The 21222-nt window shown below is 38.2% G+C and overlaps 1 protein-coding gene and 1 non-coding gene across 2 annotated transcripts; one reads left to right on the top strand and one right to left on the bottom strand.

Annotated features, from left to right (window-relative positions):
* Positions 1-183: 183 nt before the first annotated feature.
* Positions 184-254, top strand: TRNAG-GCC. Its single transcript has one exon. It is a non-coding gene; the product is annotated as a tRNA-Gly (tRNA).
* A 33-nt stretch (positions 255-287) lies between these two features.
* On the bottom strand, positions 288-3971 carry LOC121981026 (protein PHOSPHATE STARVATION RESPONSE 2-like). Its single transcript, XM_042533349.1, has 8 exons — positions 3768-3971; positions 2053-2586; positions 1627-1837; positions 1481-1557; positions 1351-1387; positions 1134-1212; positions 948-1017; positions 288-821 (listed from the first exon to the last, which is right to left on the bottom strand). The coding sequence occupies exons 1-8, from the start codon at positions 3939-3941 to the stop codon at positions 480-482; spliced, it is 1524 nt and encodes a 507-aa protein (XP_042389283.1). The 5' UTR covers positions 3942-3971; the 3' UTR covers positions 288-479.
* Between the last annotated feature and the right edge of the window lie 17251 nt (positions 3972-21222).

Consider the following 21222-nt stretch of genomic DNA (forward strand, 5'->3'; position numbering starts at 1 on the left):
TTTTTTTTTTTTGAGAAAGACATGTAATTGAAGTGTTGAATTTTTATCCCCTTAGACTTTTGTTGCGTCTCGAGCTAATAATACAACTCAACTGTAAACACTAATAATAAGTTAAGAAAAGATAGATAAAATTAATTAAATTACTTTTATGTTATTAAATAAAAAAATTTAGCATTAACACAAGCACCAGTGGTCTAGTGGTAGAATAGTACCCTGCCACGGTACAGACCCGGGTTCGATTCCCGGCTGGTGCAATTTTTTTACATTTTTAAAAATATAACTATGTATAATATAAAAATATGGATTTATATAAATCAATCTATAAGAAAGATAACGAGAAGAACACTTCTGTTAAAATTGATATTCTAAATTTATTTTTACAACCATGAGAATTCATAAGAGAAGTATTCTTTCAACGGGCGAGGCAAATCATATATGCCTCTACATAAGACATCAAACACTCGAGCATGATTTTGGTGTTATCGTATGGGTCTCGCCCTAATGCATCCGCTCTCGTGGTCGATTTTGGCATGTTTGGGTGCTGAAGAAGTAGCAGCCACCTCATGGCAATAAGAATCAGATTCGACCATCTTCCATTTGTCACCGACTAGCCTACCCTCAGTCACATTTGAGCTGCTGCAAGTAGTTGCCGTTGCTGCTGCCTGCATATCGTCGACAGGTGAAATTGTTGGATCGACAGTTGAATCTTCCATGGCAGGAGAAGGATGGAACTTGCCCGGGTTGGACTTGCATTGCTTCTCAATTATCATTTGCAGGTACCTGCCTTGCTCTTCGATCTGCAGCTGCAGCTGTCTCTGGGTCTGTAAGAGAATGGATGAGAATCGGGTACAAGGAAATGCTAAAGCGAATGAAGTCTCCCTCACCGTCGATCCAACAATCGGATAAGCAAACTAAAACATTCTTATAACTGAATCTAAAATAACTACCTCGAGTTGTTCATGAAGCCGTTTCTGAACTTCCATTTGAAGTCTCAATGCTTCGGTGAAATCGATGCCTCTGTCATTGCATTTCTAGTTTAGTTTCCAGCAATATCAGTCGGAAGCGCTATGCACGAGCTTATAATATGGAAACATAGAATTAAGAGGAACTTAAATTAGCAAACTTTAACTCACTTTTTCAGATCTAGAGAAGGTAGTTCCTCAGTTTCGTTGGTCGCTTTATCGTTCGCTTCTGATGCACCAAGAGAATACCCTTTGGAGATAAAACATGGATGGTATTACTTAGATAACTTCTTTTGGTAAACTCATGAGTAGTCGTATCAAGAATCGACATAAAAGAGTGTCACGTATCAAACAAGTCCGTAGAAGTCGACTAAGTAAGTTAGCTAACCTGAAGAGTCTGGCTTATATTCAGCTGTTCTGAATTTCTGCAACAAAAGGGGGGAAAGTGATAAAAGAAAGGTTAATGATCATACGAGTAGCTCATAGCAGACAACTAAATGAACTGGGAGAAAATCTACCTGTAGATGACTTTTCACATGCTGTATCGTCAAGCCCTCCACTTTCATGATGTTCCATACCCCTTTCGGAGTAACTTCTGAAAGTTTTGGAAGAAAACTCTCAGAAAAATGGCAGGAAAGTAAGAAAGAAACACAGGATGTCATACTTTCACTACTACTAAGCTGGTTTACAGCTTCTACAAAACGTTCATGGAGCTCTGGTGTCCACCTCATCCTTGGCTTTACTGCTGCAGTAGTGGGAACCGACAATGAACTTGTGACAGCAGGATTGTCACCGCAATGGCATGGAACAGATTGATGGGTTTGAGAATTTTGAATCGATATGCTGAAGGGGGGTGGAGTATCAGGATAAACAACCTATAGACACTCCTCAAATACATAAATCAGTCTCAATTCAATCAAATAGTATAAAGTGACAAGTGCAAGTGAACTTTGTTCACAAAATGATCCTGTGACATTCTCGTAGATCTTCTTATTACATAGACGAGAAGCAATAAACAATTAATGTACGTTATACGACTGCTGAAGGAAGAAGAAAACTACTTTTCTTGCATACTCTATAGTTCTAGTACCTTTGACTGAGTATCTGTGGCATCTGTCTCGCCAAGAAGCTCCTTCCATTCTTCATTCAAGACATTATTCCACCATTCATCGTTCTTATTAAGGTCATCATCCAACATCACAATCGAACTGCTGCAAGACTGATTGTTCCTGGTAGCTGCATCATCTGAAAAATTTAGAATGCTCTGAATTGGATCAGAACACCACATAGTAGGATCTTTGAAGCAACTACTAGAAGGGACTTGAAAAGTTCTGATACAGGGGGAATAGACTGGAGGCAGAGATTGTCTTGTCGGTGCTTCACCAACAAATGAACCACTGTCATCGTGCCTCTCGTGTGAGAGAATTGAATGAGAAGAAAGTCCAGAAGCCGGTGAGTATGGAGTTGAGACAAAAGGAGAATATTGGGAGGACAGATGATTGCTTCTATCTCTCTGCATTATAACTTGATGCGAATCCAATGGTTCCACATTCATTGTTCCAACTGATCGAGCTGAGCATGCTTCCTTCTCTTTCCATGTGCACATTGTTTCCAGAATATTTATCTGTAGCACAATCAACATTAAATAAGAAGCAGATGGGATTAACTTTATGACTAAATCTATCTGTCTAACCATCTTATTTGAGCAAAAGGTCAAAGTCACTGTCAACATAAGAACAAAAGAAGAAAATTCACTTCTACCTATGGAACGATAATCTGCAAAGAATGAGTAATTGATAGACTCACCATTAAAAGCTATTTAAACTATGTAATGTGAATGTACAATTGCCGAAGGTTATCATCATGGATTAAACAAAGAAGTTAAAGTGATAAAAGTTTTATATTACTTGAGAAAGCTAAGAGTTGAAATTTGCTCCATCATGGTAATTTCCTTCCCCTAGATTAAAAAATCTTTATCAAAGTACTGCATACACTCAATTTTCAATTAGCCAACTCACAAAATGCTTGATGATTTGATGCTACAATTATTTTCATCATGTTAAGTACCACATTCAAAAGTTTCGACATTGTGAATCCATATTGTAAATAAATAAGAACAAAGGTCTCCAACTCCCTTGATCAAAAACAAATATAAAAGTGCCCTCGAGATCGAGTCCATAAACAGTTAAAGGTTAGTTTGTGCCTCAAAAGCACAATTAGCTAAAAGCTCATCGAGCTTATGGAGAGGAAGACTTTCAGAAGGAAACTGAAAGCCTACATCTTGGTTTCCTGAAATCTACCAAAAGCTAATTCAGACATCAAACTGCTATATTTCTCAGATAGAAGACTATCAATATATTCTATTGGATGCTCACTCAAGGATAAACTCCAATTTGAAACCAGAATCAAGTTTTTTGTTTTGTTTTTGTTGGCCCAATATGCTAGTTCTAATCAGAGCAAATAAACAGTAAAAACAAGCAAAATCGAAGAACTTAATAGACATATGGCTGTGCTATCATGGAAACAACACCATAAACACATTAAAAAGGCGATTTCTAACATCCTACACATCTAAAAAGAAGTAAAAGAAACTGTAATCCCAATCAAAGGGAGAAAAAGAGGTAACATAAAGAAGGCATCATACTCAGACATCAATCAATCCCAAACCGAGAACGAGAGGCGAAAAACACGAACCCTACTTTTCATACAACAATCAAAAAGTAAACTTCAATCTAAAGGGAGTGAGAGAAAAAAAAAATACCATCAAATGAGGGCGAAACAAATTGGTCATCGGAGATTTCTCACCTTCATATGGCCGCCCGACGGCGAGGGCGAAGGTGGAGTGCGAGTGGTCGCGTGGTGGGAGGAGGAGTGGGGAGGGCAATACCGAAGGCGAAGGGTGCGAGCCGAAGCAAAGACGAAGCCTTTCTTCCTTCTCAGCTTCCAACGACGACGATTTGGAGTTTCCTTTTTGTCCATTACCCCCCTTGTCGTTCTTTATTTTGCAGATGGAGCCCTTGCTCAGAGAGACTTGGGTGAATCTAAAATTCTGGATTAATATATAATAACAATAAATAATTCTTTCAGTTACATCCCCCGATCAATTTATAATTCCAAATGGCAGATCGAAACCAGCCACGTACGTCGTCTGGTGGATGGACTAACTAGGAAAGCCCTTTTCTGAAAAATTGAACGTATTTTATATTTTAGACCCTAACAAAAATTAAATTATAGTCAACGTTACACGGTGACAGATGGCATTGCATGCATTGGAATTTAGCCATTGGCGAAATCGCAATGAATAATAATAAGTTTAAAATGTTCATTATGTGTTGAATTTATGTATACCAATTTAGTGAAAATTTTAACTTTCTTTCTCGATTTTATTTTATTTTAATTTTCTATCTCACCTAGATATCATCTTGATTTACAAACATTGGGACAAATAATAATATAGCTAATTTCTTCCCCCCCCCCCCCCCCCCCCCCTCTTTTTTTCAAATGATGTTTCTATCCTTCAACTCTTAAATTATTTATCCTTCAACTCTTGACATATGTCAAAATCTCCCCTCCCCTTAAATTACCCACCCTTCAACTCTTGACATATGTCAAAACCTCTCCCTTTAAATCCTCATCTCACACTTTATTTTTAGTCACTCTTCAGTCACACCTCCCTCTACTGCTATCTCCCTCTCAGCCTCTCCTTCTTTCTTCCTGAAACATAATTATCTTCTTAGTCATTACTTTTCGTAATTCATAGAAGGAAACTATGGATGACTATTTGGATTTATTTTCAGATAGTTGGTCAATTGACAATGATGTTCTTAGTGGAGATAATATCTCCAACAACAATCGCGATTATACAATCGAATTTACCATAGATCAGGTTAGTTATTATCATTATTTTATGCATATTCGTTATTTATTTTATAAGTAGAGAAATTATATGAAGATTGTATAATGTCATACTTATACGTCTTTGTTATATTTTTTATATAGATATTTAAAAGTAGAGAATATATGATAAATTGGGTAAAGACAGTTAGTCCGAAGAATGGTATTGTAGTGGTTATTAAAATTTCTGCTAATTTAAAAGGTGGCAAGCTACCAAAGTGTCATCTTATGTGTGAAAGAGGTAGAAAGTATAAATCACCACGATATCTAGTTGATGGACAATCCTTAAAAAGAAATACTCAGACTAAAAAATGGGAATACCATTTGAGCTGCGAGGTATACTAATACCTCCAGATGATGTGATGTGGGGTTTAAGGATTGTCTGTGGTTTTCATAATCATCAATTAGCAGAATATATTGATAGTCATGAGTACCAGAGTAGGTTAAAACCAATAGAGAAAGAATTTATGCTTGACATGACCAACAGTACCACACCTCGTAAAATTCTTAGTATTTTGAAGGAAATAGACCCGTAAAACACTACGAGGATCAAAAGTATTTATGATATCATTTTCACAAATAAATTCGCTAAATGAGGTGACCTAAATTCTATTCAGTATGCTTTGGACCAATTAATCAAGAAAGAATACTTCTATAATTACCGTACAAATCCAGACACCAACGAAATCACAGATATTATTTGGGGTCTATCAATTTTTCATCTTTGTTGATCATTGATGTCGCATACAAGACCAATAAGTATCGGATACCACTATTGGAGGTTGTGGGTATCACATCCATAATGCGAACTTACTCACTTATGTTCGCACATCTTAGTAATGAGAGGACATAGCAACTAACATGGGCATTAGGTACCTTAAAGAAGTGGATGGTTGAAAAGAAAGCATCGTTGACATTGGTGTTTATTTCAGATCGGGATTTGGCACTTATTAATGCCATTGAAACATGTTTTCCCAATGCATGCCACATCCTTTATATTTGGCACATAAACTAGTGCGTAATGAAGAAATGCACCCCTATGCTTGGTCTAGAGTGGCAACATTTTTATGCATCATGACACTCACTCATTAATTCATCGACACAATGGTCTTACCAGCAGAAGTGGGATGTCATGCGCGAGGAGTATCAACGATTCGAGGGTGTTCTAAATTACCTTTGGGATAATGGTTACACCCTTACAAAGAGCGATTTGTTTCAGCAGGGGTTGATACATGTATGTATCTCGGGAGCAATTCAAATCAAAGGTATAGTCACTTTATAGCTTTTTTATTTAAATTTTATTCATTATTGTACCATTTCAATTCTTTTCAGTATTAAAATACAATGCAATTTTTTATTACAGGGCAGAGTCTGCACATGCGAGACTGAAGTTATATTTGGGAGAAACCATGTCATCCCTACAGACTGTTGGTTGCTACTCGGAAAACCTATAGGTTCCACTGTACAAAAATTTTGTACAAAGGTCTGAACCTTTTCCTAGCTACCATGTGTTCTTTTAAATTAAATTTTGGATCGCCTGCGGAACTTAACACGTTTGATCCAAAACTTAATCTATTTGTTCTTTTAGGTTTTGACTTGGATCTCCTGCGGAACTTTACACGTTCGACCCAAGTCTCCTTAAGTTATTAATTCCATTAAATATTAATTTCCATAATTGGTTCCCAGTACTGACGTGGCGAGGCACATGGCCTTCTTGGATATGGGAGCAACCACCACCGACTAGACAAAACCTTTTATAGAAAGCTAATATTTAATTTCCTAAAATAACTTTAGGTTAACCAAAGAGAACAATCAAATCACAAGGAAAAGAAAAAACAAAAGAACACAGCATCGAAAAAACATATTCGAAATTCTAGAACGTAAGCCTCTTGTATTTGGTATTATTTCCATAAATAACTAGCATGATGCGGAAATAAAAATTACTAGTTATACCTTGTAGAAAAATCTCTTGATCTTCTACCGTATTCCTCTTCTAACCTCGGACGTTGTGTGGGCAACGATCTACCGAGATGAGAAACCACCAACCACCTTCTTCTCCTCCAAGCAAGGTTCGGCCACAAAGGAAAACTTCACCAAGGAGAAAAAAACAAAATACTAACCAAGCTCCAAGAGATGCTAGCTTTCTCTCCTTCTTCTTCTTCTTCTCCAAGTAGTATCCGGCCACCACAAGAGCTCCAAGGGGAAGAGAGAGGTTCGGCCACCACAAGAAGAAGAGAGGGAGAGGATGGCCGGCCACACCAAGGAACAAAAGAGGGAGAGAAATAATAGATGTTGTTGTCTCATGAAGGCACCCTCACCCCTTCTTTTATATTCCTTGGCCTAGGCAAATTAGGAAATTTAATTACAATAAAATTTCCTTAATTTCCTTGACTTGATTTAATTGAGAAAAATAAAATAAAATTTCCCCAATTAAAATCAAGTGGCCGGCCATATCAACGAAAACAAAATTGGACAAGTTTTAATCAACAATTAAAACTTCCTAATTTGTTTCCGGAAATTTTAAAAAATAAAATTTCTCTTCAAATCTCTTCATGGTTGATAAAAAGGAAATTTCTATAATTTTAATTTTACAACATGTGAATAAATTTTAAAGAGAAAATAAAATATCTTACCAATCTACAAATAAGGAAAGAGATCTAATCTCTTTCTTTAATCTTTTGTAGATCTTTTACAAGAGAGATATTTTAATTTTAATTCTCTTTAATAAATTATATCTTCCACATAACAAAAATTAAAATTAAAATTCTTTTTTTTTAATTTAATTTGACCGGCCCCCACTAGCTTGGGTTCAAGCTAGGGCCGGCCACCCAATCTTATACCTAGGCCGGCCCTAGCTTGGTATAGAAGGTGGGTATAGAACTCTATAAATAAGAGGCTACGATAGGGACCGAGAGGAGGAATTGGTTTTGGTCTCCCGATAAAATTAAGCATCCCGTGTTCGCCCCGAACACACAACTTAATTTTATCAATGATAATTCATTCCACTAGAGAACTATCATTGAACTACCGCACCAATCCCAAATTACATTTTTGGGCTCCTTCTTATTATGAGTGTGTTAGTCTCCCTGTGTTTAAGATATCGAATGTCCACTAATTAAGTGAGTTACTGACAACTCATTTAATTAATATCTAAGTCCAAGAGTAGTACCACTCAACCTTATCGTCATATCGGACTAAGTCCACTTGCAGGGTTTAACATGACAATCCTTATGAGCTCCTTTTGGGGACATTATCAACCTAGTATCTCTAAGACACAGTTTCCTTCTATAATCAACAACACACACTATAAGTGATACCATTTCCCAACTTATCGGGCTTATTGATTCATCGAACTAAACCTCACCCATTGATAAATTAAAGAAATAAATATCAAATATATGTGCTTGTTATTATATCAGGATTAAGAGCACACACTTCCATAATAACCGAGGTCTTTGTTTCTTTATAAAGTCAGTATAAAAGAAACGACCTCAAATGGTCCTACTCAATACACACTAAGTGTACTAGTGTAATTATATAGTCAAGATAAACTGATACCTAATTACACTACGACCTTCTAATGGTTTGTTCCTTTCCATTTGTTAGAGTGTATACTAAAAGCCTAGCTTTTGGTATAAACATTTATCTAGAAATAAGAATCACATTGGTCAAATGTCTACATTTATGATAAATGTAGTTGCTCAATTAATTTATATTGTAGATAACATGGTGTGTGGTGTCACACACAGAAGATCATGTTATCGGTTCCTTATAAATTATAAACAGTAGCTCACGACTAAGATGGAAAGGAACAAACCATTGGAAGGTCGTAGTGTAATTAGGTGTTAGTTTATCTTAACTATATAATTACACTAGTACACTTAGAGTGTATTGAGTAGGACCATTTGAGGTCGTTCTTTTTATACTGACTTTATAAAGGAACAAAGACCTCAGTTATTATGGAAGTGTGTGCTCTTAATCCTAATATAATAACAAGCACATATATTTGATATTTATTTCTTTAATTTATCAATGGGTGAGATTTAGTTCGATGAATCAATAAGCCCGATAAGTTGGGAAATGATATCACTTATAGTGTGTGTTGTTGATTATAGAAGGAAACCGTGTCCTAGTGATACTAGGTTGATAATGTCCTCAAGAGGAGCTCATAAGGATTGTCATGTTAAACCTGCAGTGGACTTAGTCCGACATGATAATAAGGTTGAGTGGTACTACTCTTGGACTAAGAAATTAATTAAATGAGTTGTCAATAACTCACTTAATTAGTGGACATTCGATATCTTAAACACATGGAGACTAACACACTCATAATAAGAAGGAGCCCAAAATGTAATTTGGGATTGGTGCGGTAGTTCAATAATAATTCTCTAGTGGAATGAATTATTATTGATAAAATTAAGTTGTGTGTTCGGGGCGAACACGGGAGACCAAAACCAATTCCTCCTCTCGGTCCCTATCGTAGCCTCTTATTTATAGAGTTCTATACCCACCTTCTATACCCACCAATAAGGGGCCGGCCAAGCTAGCTTGGGAACCAAGCTAGTGGGGGGCGACCAAATTAAATTTAAAAGGGATTTTAATTTTAGTTTTTATTATGTGGAAGAAATAATTTATTAAAGAGAATTAAAATTAAAATATCTCTCTTGTAAAAGATCTACAAAAGATTAAAGAAAGAGATTAGATCTCTTTCCTTATTTGTAGATTGGAGAGTTATTTTATTTTCTTTTTAAAAAAAAAAATTATCCACATGTTGATAAAATTAAAATTATAGAAATTTCCTTTTATCAACCATGAAGAGATTTTTAAAGAGAAATTTTATTTTTAAAATTTTCGGAAACAAATTAGGAAGTTTTAATTGTTGATTAAAACTTGTCCAATTTGCTCTCCAATGATGTGGCCGGCCATTGAAGTTTAATTTGGAAAATTTGTTTTATTTTTCTAAATTAAATCATGTCAAGGAAATTGAGGAAATTTTATTGTAATTAAATTTCCTAATTTGCCTAGGCCAAGGAATATAAAAGAAGGAGTGAGGGTGCCTTCATGTGAACAACCTCTATTGTTTTCTCTCCCTCTTTTCCTTGGTGTTGTGGCCGGCCATCATCTCTTCTCTTCTTCCTCTTTGTGGTGGCCGAAACTCTCTATTGCTTGGAGGTCTTGTGGAGGCCGGATACTACTTGGAGAAGAAGAAGAAGAAGGAGAGGAAGCTTGCATCTCTTAGAGCTTGGTTGGTGTTTTTCTTCTTCCTTGGTGAAGCTTTCTTGTTTTGGCCGAACCTAGCTAGGAGGAGAAGAAGGTGCTTGGTGGTTTCTCATCTCGGAAGATCGTTGCCCACACAACGTCCGAGGTTAGAAGAGGAATACGGTAGAAGATCAAGAGGTTTTTCTACAAGGTATAACTAGTAATTTTTCTTTCCGCATCATGCTAGTTATTTATGGAAATAATACCAAATACAAGAGGCTTACGATTCTAGAATTTCGAATATGTTTTTCGATGTTGTGTTCTTTTGTTTTTTTCTTTTCCTTGTGATTTGATTGTTCTTTTCGGTTAACCTAAAGTTATTTTAGGAAATTAAATATTAGCTTTCCATAAAAGGTTTTGTCTAGTCGGTGGTGGTTGCTCCCATATCCAAGAAGGCCGTGTGCCTCGCCACGTCAGTACTGGGAACCAATTATGGAAATTAATATTTAATGGAATTAATAACTTAAGGTGATTTGGGTCGAACGTGTTAAGTTCCGCAGGAGACCCAAGTCAAAACCTAAAAGAACGAATAGATTAAGTTTTGGATCAAACGTGTTAAGTTCCTCAAGCGATCCAAAATTTAATTTAAAAGAACACATGGTAGCTAGGAAAAGGTTCAGATCTTTGTACAAAATTTTTGTACAGTGGAACCTCTAGGCTTTCCGAGTAGCAACCAACACCATTTTGGTCGTGAGCTACTGTTTATAATTTATAAGGTACTGATAATATCATCTTCTGTATGTGACACCACATACTATATTATCTACAATATAAATTAATTGAACAACTACAACTAAATGTAGAAAATTTGACCAAATGTGATTCTTTATTCATAATGAATATTTACAAAGCTTAGGCTTTCAGTATACACTCCAACACAGACATCTTTTGAAAAAAATACATAAGATGTTGAGAATTCAGTTCGAGGATATTAAGAAGTCATTCGAGAGATCTCTCAACATTCCACGCCATCAACATTTACATGATGACATTTCAGTCAAATAAGGTGTCGAATTTCATTAGAGGCAATGGAGTTGATTTCTGGTCAGCTAAAATGAATTGAGGAGGTATCTCACCAGCTAGTCGGCAGATGCAACTGTTCTATCAAAATTATATACGGATTGTCATGTGAGCATGATCTTGCACATTACCGTTACTTTTTCATTCCAATTCCGCTTCAGAGTATCAATGCTCATTGGAGGAGATTGTCAATGCACGTACATCAGTTTAATGATGAGGGAGCACAACCTAACAGGACATCCCACGTTATTGAGATATTAGATGGGATGGATCCACATATGTGAGAGCATATGATAGATAAGTTTTTCGATATGATAGTGTTGGAACCCCAAGGTTGTTTTGGTGTGATCAACAAGTTAAGTTAGGTCCTGTGTGTTTCTAACCTTGTGTCTAAGTGTGCAGGAGCTTAGGAGCACAGGTAGTCAAGCGGAAGACGCAGCTAGCGAGAAGGACGCCACACTGTGCGTCCGAGGGACGAGGCGCTGCAGAAGAGTACACCGGCGGACGAGAAGGAAGCACGCAGTGGTTCTGAGGGACGAAAGCCGGAGCGGAAGATTGCTCGGGGAGCAAGAGACGCAGCTAGCGAGAAGGTTGACGACCGAGGGACGAAGACTGTGGATGAGTACGCTGGCGGACGAGAAGGAAACACGCGGCAATTCCGAGGGACGAGAAGCCGGAGGGAAGCACGCTCGAGAAGACCGGAAGTTGGGTTCGGGTGAGCCTTTTTTCGGATTGCCGAGATCACCCAAGCGACCGAATCCGGAGCGGAAGAACCGGACCGAGGCGGGACTGAACCAGAGAAGAGGTCCCGGATGAAAAAGTCAACGCCTGTTGACTTTGAGCTCCGGGGCGCCCGGAACCCTTCCGAGCACCCGGACCTTGTAAATTGACGAGATCGAGTTTTGACTCGATCTGAACGTTTGGGGATAAAATTTATCCCCCCAGGGCGCCCGGAACCCCTCCAGGCGCCCCGACCAAGGCTATAAATATAGCCTTGGTCCAGAAGCTTTAAATAAATTCAGAACTCAGGCATTTCTTTCAAACACTTGTACGCTTTCTGTAATTAGCTTCTGTTGTGCGCTTCAACTTTGTAAGAGGCTTCTCCGCCTGAAAGAGAAATTCTAGTGCAATCATCTTTCTTGGATTAACAACCTCCCAGGTTGTAACCAAGTCAAACCTGGTGCCTCGTTTTCTTTTCTGATCTTAGTTTATTGCTTTGATTATTTTACAAGTGTTAGTTTAAGAGTTCGAGAAGGGTATTTGCGTTTTGATTTTTACAGGGCTATTCAACCCCCCTTCTAGCCGGTCCAACGGTCCTACAGATAGATCCATCTCAAAGTACAGTTTGAGTCCCTTCATACAACACAGAACATAGAGGTCGACCTACGGGTAGAGATGAGCAAAGTGGGTGTCACATACCTTCTTTTGTAGATGCATCCACTTCAGAATCTAGGGTCTCTCAACCGACTGCAGCATCTCAAGGGAGAGGAAGATGTGGAAGGGGGTCGAAGGTTCGCAATACTCAAACGACCCATGATCACTCTCCAGTTCCACCCATCCATGATACTTATATTGAGAAATTACTTGTGTCTCTACAGTATTATATTTCTCACACTGTTGATGTTCAACCTGATGGTCATTGTGGATTCAGCGCAATAGCTGCACTAATTAGGTATGGTGAAGAAGGTTGGTTTCAAGTATGATTTGAGCTTATAGAAGAGATTCAACAAAATAAGGATCTATATGATCAACTTTATCCAGATCAAAATTTGGTAACCAATCTATTATTCTCATTGAATTGGTTCGAGCCGTGGGCACCAGAAACATATTGGATGGACTCTATGCCTTTGGGAATTGTCATCGCATCAAGGTATAATCTTGTACTGCATACATTTGGTGAGAATGTTGGAAGTTGTTTTACTCACTTGCCATTAAGAACTCCTCCAGTTCCAAACCATGAGCGTCGAGAAATAGTTATTGCTCATGTTGGCAATCACTTCATATAAGTTTTCTTATATCCTCATTACCTTGTACCACCTATTCCAATGTGGTGGTGGCAACATTCAACGTATGAAGCTAAAGGATGTGTCACTCGTTATAGGATACATGTTTATTTGTAGTACGAAGTAATAGGTACACCACCATCAAACGCGTCGGGAGCAGAATTTGGAGGCAATATTGATTAAATTTTCTAGTTTTATATATTTTTGTGTTTTTTTGTATTATTACATGTACTTTTCATTTGAAAAAAAAATATTTGTTCCTAAGTTATGAATATGTTTACTATTAATTGTTAATATTTTTGTTAATTTTAAATAAATAATTTTTATTTTGATCCATATTTTTATACTTTTTAAAATTTTTACAAATAATAACTCCTAAAATTTATAACTAAAAAAACAAAAGATTATAAACATATAAAAAATTATTAAAAAATAAAACTGATAAAAAAAATTGATTAACAAAAAAATAAAATCAATAAAAAACAAAACTTAAAAAAAATAATGAATTGAAAAAAATACAAGTATTATGAAAAAAATAATTAATAAAATTAATTAAAAAATAAATCTAAATAAAATTTATATAAAATTAAAAAATAAAGTATTGATAAAAAATAATAAACAAAATTGATTAAAAAATAAAACTAAATAAAATTTATATAAAAATGTAAAAATAAAGTATTGATTAAAAATAATAAACAAAATTGATTAAAAAATAAAACTAAATAAAAATTAAATAAAATTGGAAAAAATATGGTATTGATAAAAAAATAATTAATTGAATTAATTGAAAAATAAAACTAAATAAATTTAAAATATACAAATTTACGAGCTATTTTTAAATAAAATTAATTGTAAAAATAAAACTAAATTAAAAATAAATAAAATTTTAAAAATAAAAAAGAAGATGGTAGAAGTGTCATTTGAAAGGGAGGGAGAGATGAGGTGGGGAGGGGGTGTTGTCTAAACTCAACGACTGAAAGGTTATGATAATTAATGGAGGAATGCCAAAATGTGATATAGCCCGCAAATTAACTTATTTAGGCCGAGCTCAAAATTGTTGTAGGCCCAACTTGCAAACGTCACCCCTATGACGTGATATAAAAGAGGGATCCATCGGGTAGGGTTTCCATCTCGGTCGTCGCACTGTCAAAGAGTGGGAGGATCATGCTAATATTGGATGTTAAATGAGAACCTCAAATTGATATAGAAGATGAAGTCAAGGTGAAGTGGAGGTCCAAGTCAAGGAAAGGTGACGACCAATGGGTCACCATAGGAGGTTCTTGACACATGTCAGAACCTCCACTCCCCTTAAATTACTCACCCTTCAACTCTTGACACATGTCAAAACCTCTCCTTTTAAATCCTCCTCTCACACTTTATTTTTAGTCACTCTTCAGTCACACCTCCCTCCACTGTTATCTCCCTCTCAACCTCTCCTTCTCTCTTCCTGAAACATAGTTATCTTCTTAGTCATTACTTTTCGTAATTCATAGAAGGAAACTATGGATGACTATTTGGGTTTATTTTCAGATAGTTAGTCAATTGACAATGATGTTCCTAGTGGAGAGAGTATCTCCAACAACAGTCACGATTATACAATCGAATTTACCATAAATCAGGTTAGTTATTATCATTATTTTATGCATGTTCGTTATTTATTTTATAAGTAAAAAAATTATATTAAGATTGGATAATGTCATACTTATACGTCTTTGTTATATTTTTTTATATAGATATTTAAAAGTAGAGAAGATATGATAAATTGGGTAAAGACAGTTAGTCCGAAGAATGGTATTGTAGTGATTATTAAAATTTCTGCTAATTTTAAAGGTGACAAGCTACCAAAGTATCATCTTATGTGTGAAAGAGGTAGAAAGTACAAACCGCCACGATATCTTGTTGATGGACAAAGCTTAAAAAGAAATACTGAGACTAAAAAATATGAATGCTCATTTGAGCTGCGAGGTATACCAATACCTCCAGATGGTGTGATGTGGGGTTTAAGGGTTGTTTGTGGTTTTCATAATCATCAATTAGCAGAATATATTGATAGCCATGAGTACCTGAGTAGGTTAAAACCAATAGAGAAAGAATTTATACTCGACATGGCCAACAGTACCACACCTTGTGAAATTCTTTGTATTTTGAAGGAAAGAGACCCGTAAAACACTACGGGGATCAAAAGCATTTATAATATCATTTTCACAAATAAATCCGCTAAACAAAGCGACCTAAATTCTATTCAGTATGTTTTGGACCAATTAATCAAGAAAGAATACCTCTATAATTACCGTACAAATTCAGACAACAACGAAATCACATATATTCTTTGGGTCTGTCAATTTTTTGTGTAAAGTACGACACCCAGATAAAAATTAAATAATAAGGTTAAAGGGTGAATAATCTTATTGGATTTTTTTAGAAATTTATAGAAATTTTCTGAGAATTAATTGGAGCTCGTATGATGTAGGTTAAGAGGATCAATTATTGGGCCAGGGGAAAGCCTGTTTAAGCGACCCTATTTAAACGAGGAAATGTTCATTTTTTTTAATATTTCTTTTTCCTTTTATTTGTTTTTCTCGTGCCCTATATCTCCTCTCGCCAAAACCCATCTTCCCCATCCCTCGAGCCCTTACCCCGCGACACCGTCGACTCCCCCTTCTTCGCTCTCAGTTTCGACCGCCCCACCGCCACCCTCTCCACCCGATCTCTCCCTCACGCGAGCACCAGCCGCGATCTCTCCCTCTCCCAGTTGTCATAGCCGACGCCAGTGGACGAGCTTTCTCATCCTTCTCCTCCGAATCCGACGTCACCGACCACTCCAAGCCGCACCGCACCGCACCATAGATTGCTGAAGTCGACCATTACCCTCTTTTCTCTTCTCCCAGTTCTCTTTGAGTCGTGACCTAGTTTGGCTGCCACCATCGGATCGTCGCCTTTGTTGCCTCTTCCCTCCGCGCATGACATCGTCGCCACAGACCTAGAGCATCGCTGACCCTTTGCGCGACACTCGATCTGGAGTCGTACCCTAGCTTCAGATCCAATTTGTTTTTGTGTGTTAACATAAAACAATGTGGTATAACCCACGAATTAACTTATTTGGGCCGAGCTCAAAATTGTTGCAGGTCCAACTTGCAAATGTCACCCCTCTGACGTGCTATAAAAGAGGGATACATCGGGTAGGGTTTCCATCTCGATCGTCGCACCGTCAAAGAGTGGGAGGATCATGCTAATATTGGGTGTTAAATGAGAACCTCAAGTTGATATAGAAGATGAAGTCAAGGTGAAATGGAGGTCCAAGTCAAGGAAAGGTGGTGGCCAACGGGTCACCATAGGATAGAGGGCAGTCTCTCATCCAATACTAAGGCCCCCAATTCAAGGACGGGAGGTCCAGTCTAAAGAACGAGGATGCCAAATCTAGGTACAGTCAATGACCAACTGGATCTAAACGGTTCAAGATATTACTTTAATAATTAGGGACTAGCCCCTAGTGGTAGGGACACCCAACCGAAGGGTTGGTATGGTCCCTGGGGGCTTAGTTCTTCATTCTCTAGAAAATGAGCAACCCTGTATACGGTAGGATGGCCATAAAGTCGTCCGGGCTCAAAGGATTCGCTTCTATGATTTCACTCAGAGCTCTAAACTCCCAGCATATATTTGAGCGACTCTAAAAATCGGACGGCATTTCACTCAAAACTCTAGACTCTCAGCAAATATTTGAGCGACTCTAAGAACTAGACAGTATTTCACTTAAAGCTTGAGACTCCCAGCATATATTCGAGTGACTCTAATAATTGAATGGTATTTCACTCAGATCTCTGGCATGACCACACATGCATATCAGAGCATTGCAGAGTGCAAGCCAGCCTTAAAAAACTCAAGGTTCCATTTATTATTCACCCGGGCAGGTCAACGTCCGGTCGAGATATGCTCAGAAAATAATATTGTCAGAGAATCCTAACAACTTGTCAAAAAATAACAACTATTTGTGATGTAGGTCCAGGGAACCTTCCTTGGAGGCGATTATGCTTCCCCTCAGTCAATACATTATAATAGCATATTCTTTCAACCGCTTTATTAATAGCGTAAGCTACAAAAAGTACACACGGGTAGTGAAAGATTCCTCAGACTGGTCATACGCCTTCTAGGATGCATATACTCCGTTGCTCAATAACTTTTGACACTGGATATTCTTTGTCATCTCATGATTGCAACGGTTATAGAGGTGATACATAAACAGGGGATTCTTTTCAATGGCAAGGTACGTATACGTCATTATACTAAGAGCATATGTTGTTGTTCATCGCTACTGTTTTATTTCCTGCCCAGGCATGCACTAACTTGAGTGTCGGAGGATCTTCGCCAGAGATCCCTTCCTTAGTTTTTAGTGCTCATTTGAGTAAGTAGGTGTTGGGACAATATCCTTTAGGTCAAGGTTGATCTGGTTGACCAAGCTTGAGTCTTGGTCATGGTTTCGATGTTTGACAATACATATAGATAACACATGGAGATTGCAGGTGTGATTGTTCATGTGGGGAGATTGTGAAGAAGAGTCAAGTAAGTCAAGGTTGACTGGATACTTGATGAGAAAATCCTGGTGAGTGAAGCCAGGTGAAAGTCTATGAGAAAATCGTGGTGAGTGAAGCCAGGTGAAAGTCCTAGTGAGTGAAGCCAGACAGTTGAGAAAGTCCTAGTGAGTAAAGCTAGGCAGAAAGAAAGTCCTAGTGAGTGAAGCTAGGCAGAGAGAAAATCCTGGTGAGTGAAGCCAGGTGAAAGTCCTAGTGAGTGAAGCTAGGCAGAGAGAAAGTCCTAGTGAGTGAAGCTAGGCAGAAGAGAAGTCCTGGTGAGTGAAGCCAGGCACGGGGAAAATCCAGATGGGTCAAGGTTGACCAGACATCTGGTGAAAGTCCAAGTAGGTCAAGGGATTGACCGGATACCTGGCAAGAGGAGAAAAGTCCAAGTGAGTCAAAAGGATTGATCGGATACTTGGTGGGCAAGTTCTAGCAGGTTAAGGGTGACCGGATGCTAGGCACGATGAACCAACAGGTAATGGTTGACCAAATGTTGGTTTAGGAGGCTTTAGACTTGATTTTAGGGAGAAATCATGAGCTGGATCGATCAGCCAATCGATTGGCTCATGCCCAAATCGATCAGCCGATCAATTGGGCGAGTCTTCGCGACAACCTCCTCCCAATCGATCAGTGGATCGATTGGGACAAGTGCATGATCTCATAGAACAGCGTGGGATCGATCGGCCGATCGATCCAGGTATCCCAATCGATCGGTGGATCGATTGGGAACTGTGATTTCGCACGAAAAGCCCTGGATCGATCAGCCGATCGATCCAGGCATTTTACCGAAAGCACAGAGGCACTCTGGATCGATCAGCCGATCGATCCAAAGCCTCCCCGATCGATTGGGAGCAATCCAATTGATCGGGATCCGACCATTAACGTCGATAAAAGCTGCAGGCGTTCGATTCCTTCGGTAACAACTTTACGATTCATCTCCGATCCTCTCCAGCAGCTCTCCACACTTCTTCTCCACTCCACTGCCAATTCTTGAAGGGTTCTTGGAGTAAGGTTGCTAGTGATCCAAGATCAAGAGGCGGGCAACAACAAGAAGTTAGGGTTAGGGTTTTTACTGCATAACTTGTAAACTTTTACTTGTACTTTGTTTCCCTTTCCTTCTTCTTGTATTGAGAGTGTTGTAGGGCTTCTCCGTCTTTGGTAGTTACCATAAAAGAGTGTTATTCATAGTGGAGTGTGTGTGTGCGCGTGGATCCTTGGACTAGTCACCTCTTGTGAGGTGGATACCAAGTAAAATCCATTTGTTAGCATTGTATGTTTTTGTTTCTTTGTATTTCCACTGCACATCCTTGAAGAAACAAGCAACGAAGCACACGAGCACGCGACGAGCTATTCACCCCCCCTCTAGCTACTTTTCGGTCCCAACAAGTGGTATCAGAGCGATGTCGCTCTTCACCGGAATCATCGCCGGAAGGGGAAAACAAAACAAGCAAAGCTAGAGGGTGAAGAAATTGGAGCAAATTCATCAAAGTCAAAGAATTCAAGAAGCTCAACTTGAAGATGCAATTCCAAGATGGACTTGGATTTGACACAAGGGTGGCTCCGCCGTACACATCTACAAGCTTCGATCTTTGGAAATCAAGGATCGAAAACTTCTTAATGGTGGAGATAGAGCAATGGTTTGCTCTTATGGAAGGCTTCGAAGCTCTAACGAATTCAAAGGGAAAAGTTCTCAAGAGGAGCAAATGGAGCCCGGAGCAAGTCCAAAGGTGCGAAGCAAATGACAAGGTAACCAAATTATTGGTTAATTTATTTCCTAGCACAATTCTATGCAAAATTGGAGAGTTCAAGGATGCCAAGGAGTTATGGAGCAAATTGACATCAATTCATGAGATCCCCTCCACTGCACCAATCCAAGAAGAATCCAAAGAGGGTGACTCATTGAAGCAAAATCAAGATGAAGAGGAAAAGGACTCCGAAGTTGAGAGATGCTCAATTTCTGAAGAAGAAGAAGTCCAAGAAGCATCATCCTCAAAGGAGTACAACCAAAAGAACAAGGAAGGAGCATATTCCTTGTTTAATGTGCAAGAGGATAGAGAAGAAGAAGAAGTCCCCACCTCTAGGATTGAGGGGGAGCAAATTTCGGTGACACCGGATCAAGGAGAAGAAGAAGCCTCCACATCCGGGTCAAAAGAAGAAGAGGATGAAGAAGCTTCCACCTCCACAAGTCAAGCTAAATCAAATGGAGGAGCATCACTATCGGATCAAGAGGAAGCCTCTGCATCCACATCACATGGAGGACCAAGTGTCATCCCTACATGTGAAGGTATAAACATTTCAATTTAAAATAAAAATCATATTATATGTTTTAAGTGTAGGGAGAATGGGCACTACAAGATCAAGTGTCCCAACTTGGCCAAAAAGAAGGGCCAAGTGGCACCCAAGGGTAAGGAGAAGCCCAAGGAGACCATTCCCACAACAAAGAAGAGCAAGGAGCACATTGTGTGCTTCTTGTGCCAACAAAGAGGGCATTATCGAAGTCAATGCCCTAAGGGGAAGAAGGTGGTCAAGTTTCAAGGAGGAAGCTCAATTCAAGGGGGAGCCTTCAAGGTAAAAAGAAAGGTAATTTTTATTGAGCCTACCCCCTTAAATAATGCTAAAAAGCATGATAGTTCCAATTTATATCATTTCAATGTTATTTACCATGAAAATAGGAGGCATGATAAAGTTAAGGAAAATCATGTAGCTTATCATGCTAAAACCTCTCAACCTAGGTTTAGGAAGGTAGATAGGAATTTAGGCAAGAACCCTAAGGATTCTAGGTATTGGCCTAAGAAGAAGAAAAATCAAGGTTTTAGTGAAAAACCTAAGATTGAAGAATTATGGAATGAGAATCAAGTCTTGAGGTCAAGACTTGATAAATTAGAGAAGATCCTTAGAAAAATCACAAATGGAACACAAGAGTCTAAGGGTAAAAACCTAGGTTTAGAAGTATCAAAGTCATCCAATGGCCATAAAGGTTTGGGATACAAACCAAAGGTCAAGAAGGATGTAATTTCCTACCATAGAGTTCCATATAGTTATGGAACAAACCTTAGGTCTAGTGGTCAAGTCAAGAATACTAGGGAGGTCATCCCTAAGAGTATTTTTGCAACAAATGTGACTAAGACTTCTAAGAAGTCTAAGAAAGTCACAAAGAAGGTCACAAAGGAAGCAATTCCTAGAGGTGACCTAGAAAATGTGACCAAGGCTTCTAAGAAGCCAAACAAGGTCATTAGAAAGGTATCTAGGGAAGTTATCCCTAGTGAATACACTACAACAAAAACTGCAAACGACAACACCCCTACGACAACGGTTTTAAGAGAAAGCGTTGCGTATTTGCTCAAGGACAACGGTTTTTGCCAAAACCGTTGTCTTTGAACTCCCCATTAAATATAAAAGACAACGGTTTTAGCAAAACTATTGTCATTGAGCGATTTTTTTTAAAACAACAACACTTTTTACAATGGTTTTATAAACCGTTGTCTTTATCCGCGTTTTTAGCGGCTACGACAA

The sequence above is a fragment of the Zingiber officinale genome, chromosome 5A, assembly GCF_018446385.1.
Source record: "Zingiber officinale cultivar Zhangliang chromosome 5A, Zo_v1.1, whole genome shotgun sequence".
Lineage (NCBI taxonomy): Eukaryota > Viridiplantae > Streptophyta > Magnoliopsida > Zingiberales > Zingiberaceae > Zingiber > Zingiber officinale.